The 11847-nt window shown below is 42.0% G+C and overlaps 1 protein-coding gene across 1 annotated transcript in view; it reads left to right on the top strand.

The window, feature by feature from the left end:
• The first annotated feature begins 8002 nt into the window (after positions 1-8002).
• LOC105292750 (ovalbumin-like) overlaps positions 8003-11847 on the top strand; it is a 10263-nt gene continuing 6418 nt past the window's right edge. The window contains exons 1-3 of the mRNA XM_011361131.1: positions 8003-8170; positions 8334-8342; positions 11601-11726. Coding sequence (XP_011359433.1) covers positions 8003-8170; positions 8334-8342; positions 11601-11726 — 303 coding nt within the window. The remainder of the gene's footprint in view (positions 8171-8333; positions 8343-11600; positions 11727-11847) is intronic.

Raw genomic sequence — 11847 nt, 5'->3', positions numbered from 1 at the left:
TGTGTGTGTGTGTGTGTGTGTGTGTGCATGCGTGTGCTCTAGGTGTGCATGTGGCTTGCTAGATTATAAACTTTTCCAGGGCAGAGTATGGCATATGGTGTGTACCCCTTCCTTATTGTAAATGAATAGATTCCCTTAAGGTCCCAAGAAAGAAACACTGTTCAACAGAGAGCATAAGGGCAGACAGACACAGTGGCCGGATGACAGGGGCCCAGCCAGCCCTTATTTCCACCTACCTGTAGCAGTGCCTCCTTGAGAGCTTTCTGTTCTGCCAGTCACGTGCCATCTTTATACAACAGCAAGATCTCCAAAGTGGAGGAAAGAGCACCATCTGGTCTTCTGTCTCTGCAAGAGCAGGATAAAACGTCTTTTACTCAGCTTCCAGTGAAGAGGAAGAGCAGCATCATCACCCTCGCCACCACCGCCTTCTTCATTATCATCACCGATTCATCATTCAAAAAATCTTTTCACAGACTTCATCTCAATTCTCTTCGCAATCCTGTCAGTTGGAAATTATTATAACTATTATTGTTACTCTCATTTCTTAAGGAAAATAGGGCTCCGAGAGGGGTGGCGATTGCCCAATATCACGTGCGCTCTCTCTGTCGTAACAGAGACGTCATCGGACATCATCGCGAATCCCACTTGTGCCTTGGATATGCTCAGAGACCTCTCGTGTGGCCCGCGCGTTTGGCGTGCCTGCTGACTGCCGCCAAGCGTCTCTGAGGACCTCACACTGTCCTGCAACACCGCTCCTCTTACAAATTTGGGCAAATCCGTAACTGCGTGACTGTGGAATTACGTTTGGGTCATTTCCACTTTCAAGGGATTTTACTTGGTATTTTTCTCTTAACAATAAGCTTTCTGAGAGTTTATGTAATAATAATAATATAGCTTTTCTAATAATAAAGTCTCCTAAGTATAAACTCTCTGAGAGAAGGGACTGGTATCTTCCACCCCCTTTGTAATTTCTCTCCAACACATTCTACACCCCTTCACTGACAGATTCTACTCGTCGGTAGAGAAAGGCGGTGTCTCCTGATGCTAATATTTCATTCCTACACTTATAGACGAACCTGGAATGTGCAAAGATCCATGACTTGAACAACAGTTATTAGCTTAATCTTCCCTGTGGAGACCAGCAGCACGTTTAAGAAGAGAAAGCCCCAGAGGGAGCCGGTGACCAGCTGGCCTTCAGAACGTCACTGTGTCCTGGGACATTCCTTGACACCCTTTCTTTCTTCTTCCTGTTCCTTGCCTATGGCTTTGTGAATCAAAGCAAGAACATCGTTCTATCTGAACTATGAGAACGCTTTAGTGAAACCAAAGTGGCAAATGTAAATATTGAGTTTTATTACTGGCTTATAATTTAAACAAATCAAAATGATATACCTCAATAGACCCAGTGCCTTGTGAGGGAGAGGAAAGGGAGCGGAATGGAAAGGGAAGTGTGGAGAGAAGACAGACAGAAATATTTTCCGGATATTTTAAAAACAATCCATTTTGAAATGTAAGATGTCTTTTGAAGTGAGCCTCTTCAGACAAGACCTGTTCATGCTGCTGACAGTTTGACTGACAGGATAGCTAAGGAGCTCTCACAATTTTCACAAGCCATCACGGGGGGATATGTTTTATGCACGAGGCAGAGATGCTGTGGAAGCATGCAGTAGGTGTTTCTAAGGGTAGGAAGGCTTCCTGGAGGAAGGATGGCCATAGCTCCTACCTGGAGAAATGAGTAGAGTAAGAGGGAGGGAAAAAGAGGGAAGAGGCTTCCAGGAGAGGCAGCATCCGGGAATGAGGGGTCACAGGCTCCTCTGAGGGCTGCAAGTGGGAGAGCAGGATGTCAAGGGAAGAAGGGCAGTGGAAGGCAGGCTGGGAGGGGCGGGGAGCAGGCCACGCGGAGCCCTGTGCGCCATGACCAGGAGTTTGCCTTTGTTCTTAGCTCGGTGCAAAGGCATCAAAGGGGATGCCTAAGGAGGGGACTGACATTTTCAAGTTTGCTGATGCCACACACTGGGCTGGAATGTTACAAGACTGTTAACAGGGAGAACTGGGTGGTGGTCCAACTGTAAAGCGGCGGTGGCCTGGACCAGAGTGCACGCCCCGGGGGTGGACAGAAGCGCAGGAGGCTGACGGAGTTAAGAGGTGGTCCCGCTGGTCAGAACTTTGTGATCGAGTGAATGTGGGGGGTGAAAGAACAGGACTTCTCAAGATTAAACTTGGCAATCTTCCAGTGACAGTGACGTGAGCAGCTAGAGCAGGGACAGTAGATGCCAGAAAAAAGGGAAGGGCCGAGCCACAGGGCCCCTGGATGTTTGAGACCCCTGGACGTTTGTATTGTCATGGTCCTCTCCTTTCTGGAGTAAATGCTCCCTTTAAGAATCGGATTTTAAAGCATCAAAACTGTGCATATACAAGAATTTGTGTATATAATTTTAAGAAGTTCAAAGATCTCTTGCATTCCATTCATAGATCCTCTAGGTTAAAAATCCTTGGCACGAAAACCCAAATTAGGGCCTTTTGGATGCATGCCTTTCATTGTTGCTTAAAGAACCAAATGTGAAAGCCATGGTCTATTAGACAAGTGCAATTTCTGTGGAATTAGGACTCTGGGGTGACCACATACAATGATCTGTCCCTCTAAACATCTAGGACAATAGGCAGGGACGCACACACCCTCACTCCTAGCTATTAATCAGAGTGTTCATAGACAAGGGACTTAATAGGCAGGAGAAACCAGCATATGTTCTTTTGTTAACAGTGTTTACAGATAACAATAGCAAGGCAGTAACTGAACACACACTTTGCAAATAACCCTCTGGTTCTGCGAAGAGCCATCTAGTGAATTATTAACTGTTTTTTAAAGGGTCACTTGGGCAGCACCATCTATAGATGAATTAAAAATCTCTGAAATTGGTAGGGTCCTTTTTCCATTGTGACTCTCTTTTTTCTGGACTCCAAATCCTCCTCAGGACTGTATGTGAGAGAAGTGAAATTCTCTAAATTGGTGGAAATCTGATTCAAGGTATGTTTCTTTGAGAATCTAGAGGAGATTTTGAATCATTCAGAAGTTAATTTCTCCCCAGATCAGGATGAATAAATAAATCCCTTTTCCTTTGCTCAAGAGTCCTCAACTCGAAGGAGGGACTGCTTCAGGAAAGAGGGCGGACCAGCTTTCCTTGAGAACGTGGTCCACGCGTCCAGGATGCCTCTCACTGCCGTTATACGTGAGCAGGTTCTTCCATTTGTCCCCTTCCCCTTCTGAGAATCTGAGAACCAAACGGTACCACGGGGCATTTTTCGACTGGCTTGTGTGCCGTTTCTTTCTTATCCTCGTTAGGGTAAAGCCAAATACTGTCTAAATGTCTGGTAGGGTGGGCATTTGCCAATTGTGTTTTGTAAAGACCGCAGGCCAAGTTTTTATTCTTGTGCGTAAAATAATCTTGTAAAATTTACTGTAAGCTTAAAAAAAAAAACACTATTGGATTTATTCCCTGTTGTGATGATATTTGGTGTCTTTTTGTTACCTACACAAATCAGGGATCATTTAATGGAAATACAAAGGACCTAAATACTGCTTTTTTCCCCTTCTTTATAGCTTCGAATTTTATCTTCTATTCATTAGCTTCTTCTTTCTCTGGAAATATTTGTAGTTTAGGCACTGTTTTTAAAAGTAGAAGCCTTTCTCTCCATGTATGTATGTGTCTGTATATAATGTGATTAAAAGAGCTGGTACAATTTAGTGATAATACTCAATTGTTGGGGGGAGGTTCTTTATGAAAAAGGCAAAAACACATGCCTTTATTTTTAGAGAAAAATACTTTTAAGGCATTGTAGTCTACTCTGTAGGGGTAAAATAAAAACGTTTTTTAAAAGTCAAAAGTTGTTAAGGAATTCAGATGACATGAATTAAACCAACCAGGACAGCTACTATCAATATTTAGATAAAACTTTTTGTGGTTGAATACAAACAATTTATATGTGTTATTTCTCCGTATCAATAAATTTGAGAATGCGAATCCTTTTTATGTATTGTGTTAAGTGTGTACCTAGTTATATTAAACTTATCTAAGTTTAGTTTTCTCTGCAAAATGAGGCAATTGGGCTGGATCAGTGTTTTCCAACTGTGGGATGGGACTCATTAGCGGATTGAGAAAACAATTTAGTGAATTACCACCAGTGTTCAAAACCTGAAAAAGGAGAGAATAGAAAAGGAAATAATCAAAATGCATCATTAGTAGTCAGCGGAAGTACTTTTTGTGAAACTCTCGTTTTAGTTTTGAATACGTATAACTCTCGATCACAGTGTGAAAAGTACTTCTTAGCTGGGGCTGAAAACCTCTGAGGAGATGCTGTCTAAGGCCCCTTCATTTCTCACAGTCCGAGATAGCCCATCCGCCTCTGAGTTGGAGCTACAGCTGATCTGTAGCTCGCGTGGGTACCCTTCCTGCATTCGCCATGCGATGAGTTTGAAATCCTTTCTCAGCACGGGTTACTCCATCCCTGGTCTCCTCTCTGCCAAAGAGAACAGCATTTCATTCACCATGTCTCCTCTCAGGAGTCAGAGAAAAAAAAACCTGTCACCAGGTCCCAAGGCAAAATGTCTCCTCTCTGGCTTCTAAACCCCGACGCTTTGCTGTTATAGCCAGGGTATGTGTGACATACCCACATGCGTTACGTTTAATTTTTAAATATTTCACACATTGTGTAATTATGAAAGAGCACTCCGTTTATTATACACCATCCATTGCATTAAATGTTTCATTCATTTTTTTCCTACATCTCTTGAGTCACTTTGTTGACCCAGGAAAGCAGTGTGTTTTACTGTGTACACGCCAGCTGCTCGCTCTCCACACCTCTGTATAAATACTTTAAATCACTTCGCAATACAAGGAAAAGTGACTTGTGCAACGAAATTCTGAGGAGATGGGAGGAGCAAGCTGTGGCTCCTGAGTGCCGTGAGTGTCTGTGGGTTGCAGACACAGCGCTGGGCTCACCAGGCAGAACTTTGGCCAACCTGAAGACAAGGTAAAAACGCAAACCCTAAATCGTACCTTCTTTAACATGACTTTTGTAATTGGTGATGACATGTCTCAGAAAGTGTAGGGAAAAAGACTTCATTGTAACCCAGGGAAAAGGGTAGTGAGGTGCCATGGTGTGGGGGAGGGGGATGGGGAGCTGCACATTTCCAACAGGGCTGAGTGGTTCTGCTTTTAGCTTTTCGTGCACACTGAGTGAGCTCTTTGATGTCGCGGTTCCCGGTATTGTAAAGAGCCATTCCCATCACCAATCTGATTCTTAGCTTGGGGAAAGGACTTCAAGGACAGTTGAACTGAGGCCGAATGAGAAATTGGTTCATAAATGCCTACGAACACCTCAGGGGAAATTGTGCCATGTAGTAGCAATTTAGACACTCTTTTTTTTTAAGATTTTGTTTCTCTTTGATAAAATAGAGGGATGTTCATTCTGAGTTTGATGTTTTCCAGCTCTGTGGACTTGAGTGTGTCATGTATCCCAGCTAGGAGGACTTCAGTTCCCCATTTGTAGAATTAATCTGGGGACCTGATACTTTTCTTCTCAAGTCTGTGACTCTTTGAGTTAAATCCACGGTCCCCAGAAGAGGGAAGGAAGATAACCTTATTGAATATTTTTTCCATTTAGAAGTTGGATTTCCATGATCACAACAACCTTGCCAGATATCTGCTATTATTCCTATTTTATAAATAAATTCAGAAAAGTTAAATAAGTTACTCACATGCGTGGTAGGTAATGGGCAAAGTTCGTGTTAGAACTCAAGTTTTTCTGATTTAAAAGCTCTCCATTATAGAGACCTACGATTGGCCATTTCAACTAATTGTCCCTTCAGCAGCGCAAACGTATTTCTTGGATTCCGTGCATCCAATTAGGATACTTTTCTATAGCCCAAGAATGGCTTTTGATTGTAGGGTGACCATGTGAGTTATCAGAAGGCAAGCTTCCCAAAAAGGAAAGTGAGAAAGAAAAAAACCAACAGGTCAAGTGCCTCATAGACTCTGAGAGAGGTTCTGGTCTGTACATCTATTTCTACTTCCTTGTAAGCTTGAACCCCATCCGACCCCCAATTTTCTCCCTATCCCCATTCCATTTCCAGTTATATGACAAGCATGCAACAGAAATATGTTGGTGTCTTAGAAGATTTTACTTTCATGCTGATGAGAAGAGCGATAGCTTTTCAAGCAAGTGGTAACATTTCTGGTCCCTATAAAACGTCAACCATCCATCCAGCCAAATTATTTAAACATGTTCTTCTTTGTGTAGGAATTCTTAAGGCTGCTTTATTGGAACCACACCCCTAGGCCAAGAGGTGTTGCTGCTGGGCCTCCGGATATTGGCAAGACATTATATAAGTTAAATCCTTCAGAAGAAAGAATTATGACTTTTCTCCTTATATTCTCACTTAAAACCAGCAGCTACGAGTTCTCCTTTTCAGATGCTCTTTTAGGAACCTTACTGTATCAAGTCTCTACCTCTTTTAGGACAGGCAGGACAAACAAGGCATTTTCCTAAGACTTTTGACTTTCCTAAGACTGAGATACTCCATTTGCATCAACAGCACACAAAGGAGAATTTCTCTCTCATTTTAATATCTAAATAGAAGCCCCTTAAGGCACTTGTAGTGCAATATAAGATAACAGTACAGCTACCAAAAATAAGGACTTGCAGCCTCCTGTATCCTAAACCCTGACCAGGTGTCCCTGGCAAGGTCCCAGTGGTATGAGACAAGCAAGACTCCCAGGGAAGCAATACTGAAGGAGGTACTCGTTCTCAGGGGCAGGGTCACGGAAGAGAAGGATCAACACAGTAAAGCGAGAGCTGCCTTAAATTTTGCATTCTAGCATCTCTCTCATCCTCGTCCTAGCATGAATCTCAAGAGGCCATCAAATAGTCCCTTCCGAGGGAAGAGAGATGCAGAATGTGATTCTACAGTACCTGGGGTCCCAGGACCAAATTCCACCAGGTAGAAGCAGAGATGCTGAAGTTTCCTATTACCCTCCTACCTCTTCCTTCTGATGGTGCCAAGGGCAAGGGAGGGTTTAGTGCTCAAAGGAAGACAGGCAGGAATGTACGACTGCCCTTCCTGGAACACCTATGACTTTGAGTTGGCTCCTTTGGGGAGGCTCCCAGCTCCTGAGCCCGGGTGTGGTTGTGAGCGGCCACTTGAAGGCATCAGGCCAAGGTGGCCGCTGGCAGCCTCACAAGCCCCAGAACAGGGAGCTCTGTTTTTCTCAATAAATATTTGAGGATGGTTTCATGGAAGAAAGTGAGACAATAATTCTGTAGGACTCTCACATGCTTAATGATACGTATTCCCCTCTTTAAAAAATACATATTATCATCTGCTTCGTTATATACGTCGATGGCACTGCCAACCCACTGTGGGGAGAGATGCACTTAGAGATTTCTCTCCGGTGGGGGGAATGGGCTTTCGCTGATGTGTCCTTACTCTCTCTCTCTCAGTCAGTCCCTTTGTGTATTTTTGAAAGACTCAGTGAGGTCATGCATCTCCCGGGCTCAAAACTGTAACCTTGTTCTTTTTGCCATTACATAACCCACTGAACTAAATTAACAATAATGAATATATGACGATATTCACTGACACATTAGACCACCTGCTATATGTGGGCGCAGTTCTGGGAGCTTCACAAACTTACGTACTTTAATTCTCACATTCATCCTGAGTAATAGAAGCTATTACTCAGCCACTTCCTCAAAAAAGAAAATGGAGATTGAGAGAGCTTAAATAATCGGCCCACGGTCCTAAAGCCAGAATGTGACAGAATTGCAAACGCATTTGGTTCCACAATCTGTGTTCTTTTTGTTTTTCAGAAGCCCCATTTTGAGCATTTTAGTTTTCACAAACAGAAATATCTTCCTAATTTGAAATAAACTGCTCAGTAGTGGCATTTTGACCTACATCTTTGTGGTCGTTGGTCACCTTTGTATTCCAGAACCTGGGTGAAGAATGGGCTCGCTCAGTGCAGCAAACGCGCATCTCTGCTTTGATGTCTTTAAGGAGATGAGCTACGACCACACGACTGAGAATCTCGTCTTCTCTCCCTTGGGTCTCTTGTCCGCCCTGGCTCTGGTGCTCTTTGGGGCCAGAGGCGACAGTGCATCTCAGATGGAAAAGGTATGTCACAAACTCACCTGCAGCCATGTCTAGAAGACAATCAAGTGATGATTTTTAAACCTTGTTTTGTTATGGAGATTTTGTAGATGTCCAACTCTGTCTACACCAGAGAATGTCCATCTTCGCTTAAGATTGACTATTAAATTGACTTTTTCAAAAATAGGTACATAAGGTAAGATTTCCCATAGCTCTGTTCTGGGGGGCAGGGGATGAGTGGGCAGAGCAGAGGCTGAACAGAAAGAGGCACTTGATGAGGCCAACCTGGCCCACACAAACCTGGGAGTCCTCCTCCGACCCCCACCCATATTCATCCTTAGGTGCCCAAGGCCTTGCCGTTGTGGGTCACATAAAGAATGTTTTGCAAGTATTTATAATCTGTACGTTTCCAAGGAGATCACCAGTGTTTTAACTTAATCAATAATTTTGGGTGATTGGAAGAAATATTTCTTAGTAGGCATCTTTCAATAGGCCTTAGCCAGTACTCTGCATTTTCTGGAGGGAATAATTAACCAGTGGAACAAAGCTTTTGCCCAGTCAGGATTTAAATTGGAAATGAACTTGAAAATCTGGAGTCAAACTCTGAATTTAATAACGTATTTAAACTCAAGAACAATTAAATGCGAAGGGTCTTATGTTCAATTTTATTCTATTTCTACACATTGGGAAACTAGGTCCCAAGTGTCTTGCCCATAATAGGTGCTCAATAAATACGTGTTTGTGATGAGGGAAAGATAGTTAAGAATAAGGGTGCCGTGGGAATCTTTACAAGCCATCTTGGGATGAGCGTGTGCAGTCACGCCTCCCTCTCTTGCTTCCTTCAAAGTAAGAGAGGCCTGCTGGCTGGTGGCTTCGTTTCTACTTGTGCTTGTTTCTGGTTTTGCAATCAGAGAGCCAGCATGGCCCGCTGTGCTGAGGGCACGGGTCAGGCAGAGCGAGTCTGGGGTGGAAATAATTCCTTGTGTCTTCTGACAGCCAAGCAGCCTGAGTTGGAAGAGAGCCAAAGAACTCAGTTTGCCCTCACTGCTCCCGTGGGGGGAAAAAAAAAAAGAAATCTCATATTTTGATCCTCTTAATGATTCTCTCCTGTAACATTCAAAGACTGAGCCAAAGTCTCAGAATTCCAGGTTCGATAATTGTGCTTTTTTTTGATGGTGATGATGATGATGACGACCGAAAATACAACAGGGGGCACGGTTCATGCGGAATCCCTGGATTATGGAGCGTGTCCTATGACATAGATGACGCTCAGGCAATCTCGGAACCGAAAGGAGTCAAAATCTCCACTCTCCCCTCTGTGCTTTAATCTTCACTGAAACCCAGCAGGCAAGAAGTTGTCAGGTTGTTTAAAGTCCTCTAATAAAGCAGAACTTAATGGTGTGAAGTAGCTAATTAACAAACATTCAGACAGTTCTACAATTTAGAAAGTCTTCCTCGTCTTGAGGTAAAGTCTCTCTCTCCATAACTGTTGCTCTTTTATCATTTTTCTGTTTTTAAAAGGCTCATACACAAAAATTAAGTCCTCTTATATATATATTTTAAGAGCATTATAATACCTTCCCAGTGTCTACTGCCTCTTTATCCCATTTCTACTATAGGGAATCACATAAAACATGTTAAATGTACTCACTCTTTAAATATTTAAAGAATGTCAGTGTTTTATTTCAGCTGTTCTCTGATGAAAATCTTATGAAACTATGACTGTGCCTCAATTAAGTCAATAGGACAATAGAAAACATGAAATCTTCATGGAGATAATGATACAAGTGCTTGGAATCGCAAAGACACTTGAGCGTCAAATCAGATAACATTTTTGAAAACAATTTTGAAAGTAATTACTTGTTATATGAATTCAAGCTTTATCTTTGTATGCTCGGTGAGTAACCAATGATACTAATTGCCTGCAAATGATATTAAGATCCATTCGTTTATCCACATAATCATTCATTCTCCATTCAACAAATATTTATGGGGTTCTTACTGTGCTTCACAACTGGGAATGTAGGGATGAACCAAATTTAGTGACGACAGATGAGTAAGCCTGAATTGATTTTAAAACACTTTTTTAAACCTTTATCTTGCCTTCTGTCACAGTACTATATATGCCTGCACCTCATCTCTACCCCTCTGTAATACTCAGAGTTCTGCCTAAGAACACATGGAAGATTTTGATTTTCAAATTTACCTTCTCTCTTTGAAATAATGTCGCTCTCTCTTTTTTTTTAATGAGAAAAACCATGAAAGGTGGAGTGAATAATAGCAAGTTCATAAAAATGTAAGCGCTTAAGAAAAGTGATTTGCTGTGTCACCACCTGGTCCTTGGGAGCAGCGTTTACATAGCCTTTTAAAGTAGTTCTCTGCTTCCCATCATAGGTGCTCCACTTGAATGAATTAACGAGAACTGCAAATTCTTCAGACACAAAAGTATGTACAAATAGTTCTTACGTTCTTTTTTACTTTTCCTTATGACAGTCTATTGTTAGTCCATGAGGACTAAAGTTTTAAGACAGATTTCTTTGAGATGTCCTACGAGGCTAGAATACATACAGTCAAACTCCTGTATATGCTGTTTGAAAATAATTAATTATGTTGAGTTTGGAAACAAAATGGAAACTGAGAAGAGGTGACAAATGGAAACTGTCAGGAAGTTGAGGTGGAAACAATTAGTCTTTTAAGATAAAGGGCTATACCTTCTCTTGAGCAATAAGCGCCGAAAAGAGAGTGTTCTCAAAGTGGCTTCTTAACGGGACCCCAAAAGCTACCCCAACAGTGAAGTGCTTCCAGCAATGCCTGGACCCTAGTGAATGCTCAAGAAATATACGTCCATCATTTTTCTTTGAAAATGTAACTAAAGATGGCTTATCTTTATGAGTTGCTTTGTTAAATACCTTTCCTTTTTGGTCATTTTTAGGGAAAATGTATAATCTAGATTTTCATTGTCTAAGGCAGCCTGTAGCTTCTAGATGTGACCTTCAAAACTCTCTATGTTGGAGTTACTAAGACCAAACTTTATTGCCCCCAATTCTTATTTATTACAAAATATAGCAACACATTTTTTCCTGATGCCAACTGGACTAAAATTAATATGTCAGTATTGATTGTGTATTCTGGGCCATCTGGAGGAGGAGACAGGGCAAGCTCTGACGAGAGCATGGACCACACCAGGTCACCCCTCACACTTGTGAGGGGATGATGACATAGTGTTATGGCACCTGCTCTCCATGGATGATCAGATTTTCCAGTGACACAATTTAGTGAAAGGCAAAAGTTTCGATAAATCTAAATGGTGGAATGAGTAGTCTTTGAGTCTATTTTTTCTGAAATAGCACATGCTAATGACAACCTGAGAGCCTCTTTTTAATCTCAGTTGATACTTAAGTAGGTGATACCATGGCCCCCATTTTCAAGTCTATATTTTCTAACTTTATCTTAGTGTGAACAAGATACAGGGGTCCATTCACACATTCAAGCACTCCTCTCTGAAATCAACCGGTTCGGCCACAGTCAAGTCCACATGGCGAGTGGAATATTTGCAGAAGCAGCTCATCCATTCCTCCCGGTGAGTTAAAATAAAACAAGATTCCATAAGTAAGGGAGAAGCCTTTCCTTCCTGGCTCTAATTAATATATTCTAGCGTTGTTTATATTATCAAACCTGTAGGAAAATAGAAAAGATATTAC

Source organism: Pteropus vampyrus, unplaced genomic scaffold (genome assembly GCF_000151845.1).
Source record: "Pteropus vampyrus isolate Shadow unplaced genomic scaffold, Pvam_2.0 Scaffold62, whole genome shotgun sequence".
Classification (NCBI taxonomy): Eukaryota; Metazoa; Chordata; class Mammalia; order Chiroptera; family Pteropodidae; genus Pteropus; species Pteropus vampyrus.
Note: the sequence above shows the minus strand (reverse complement) of the source record. Positions and strands in the feature narration are given on the sequence as shown.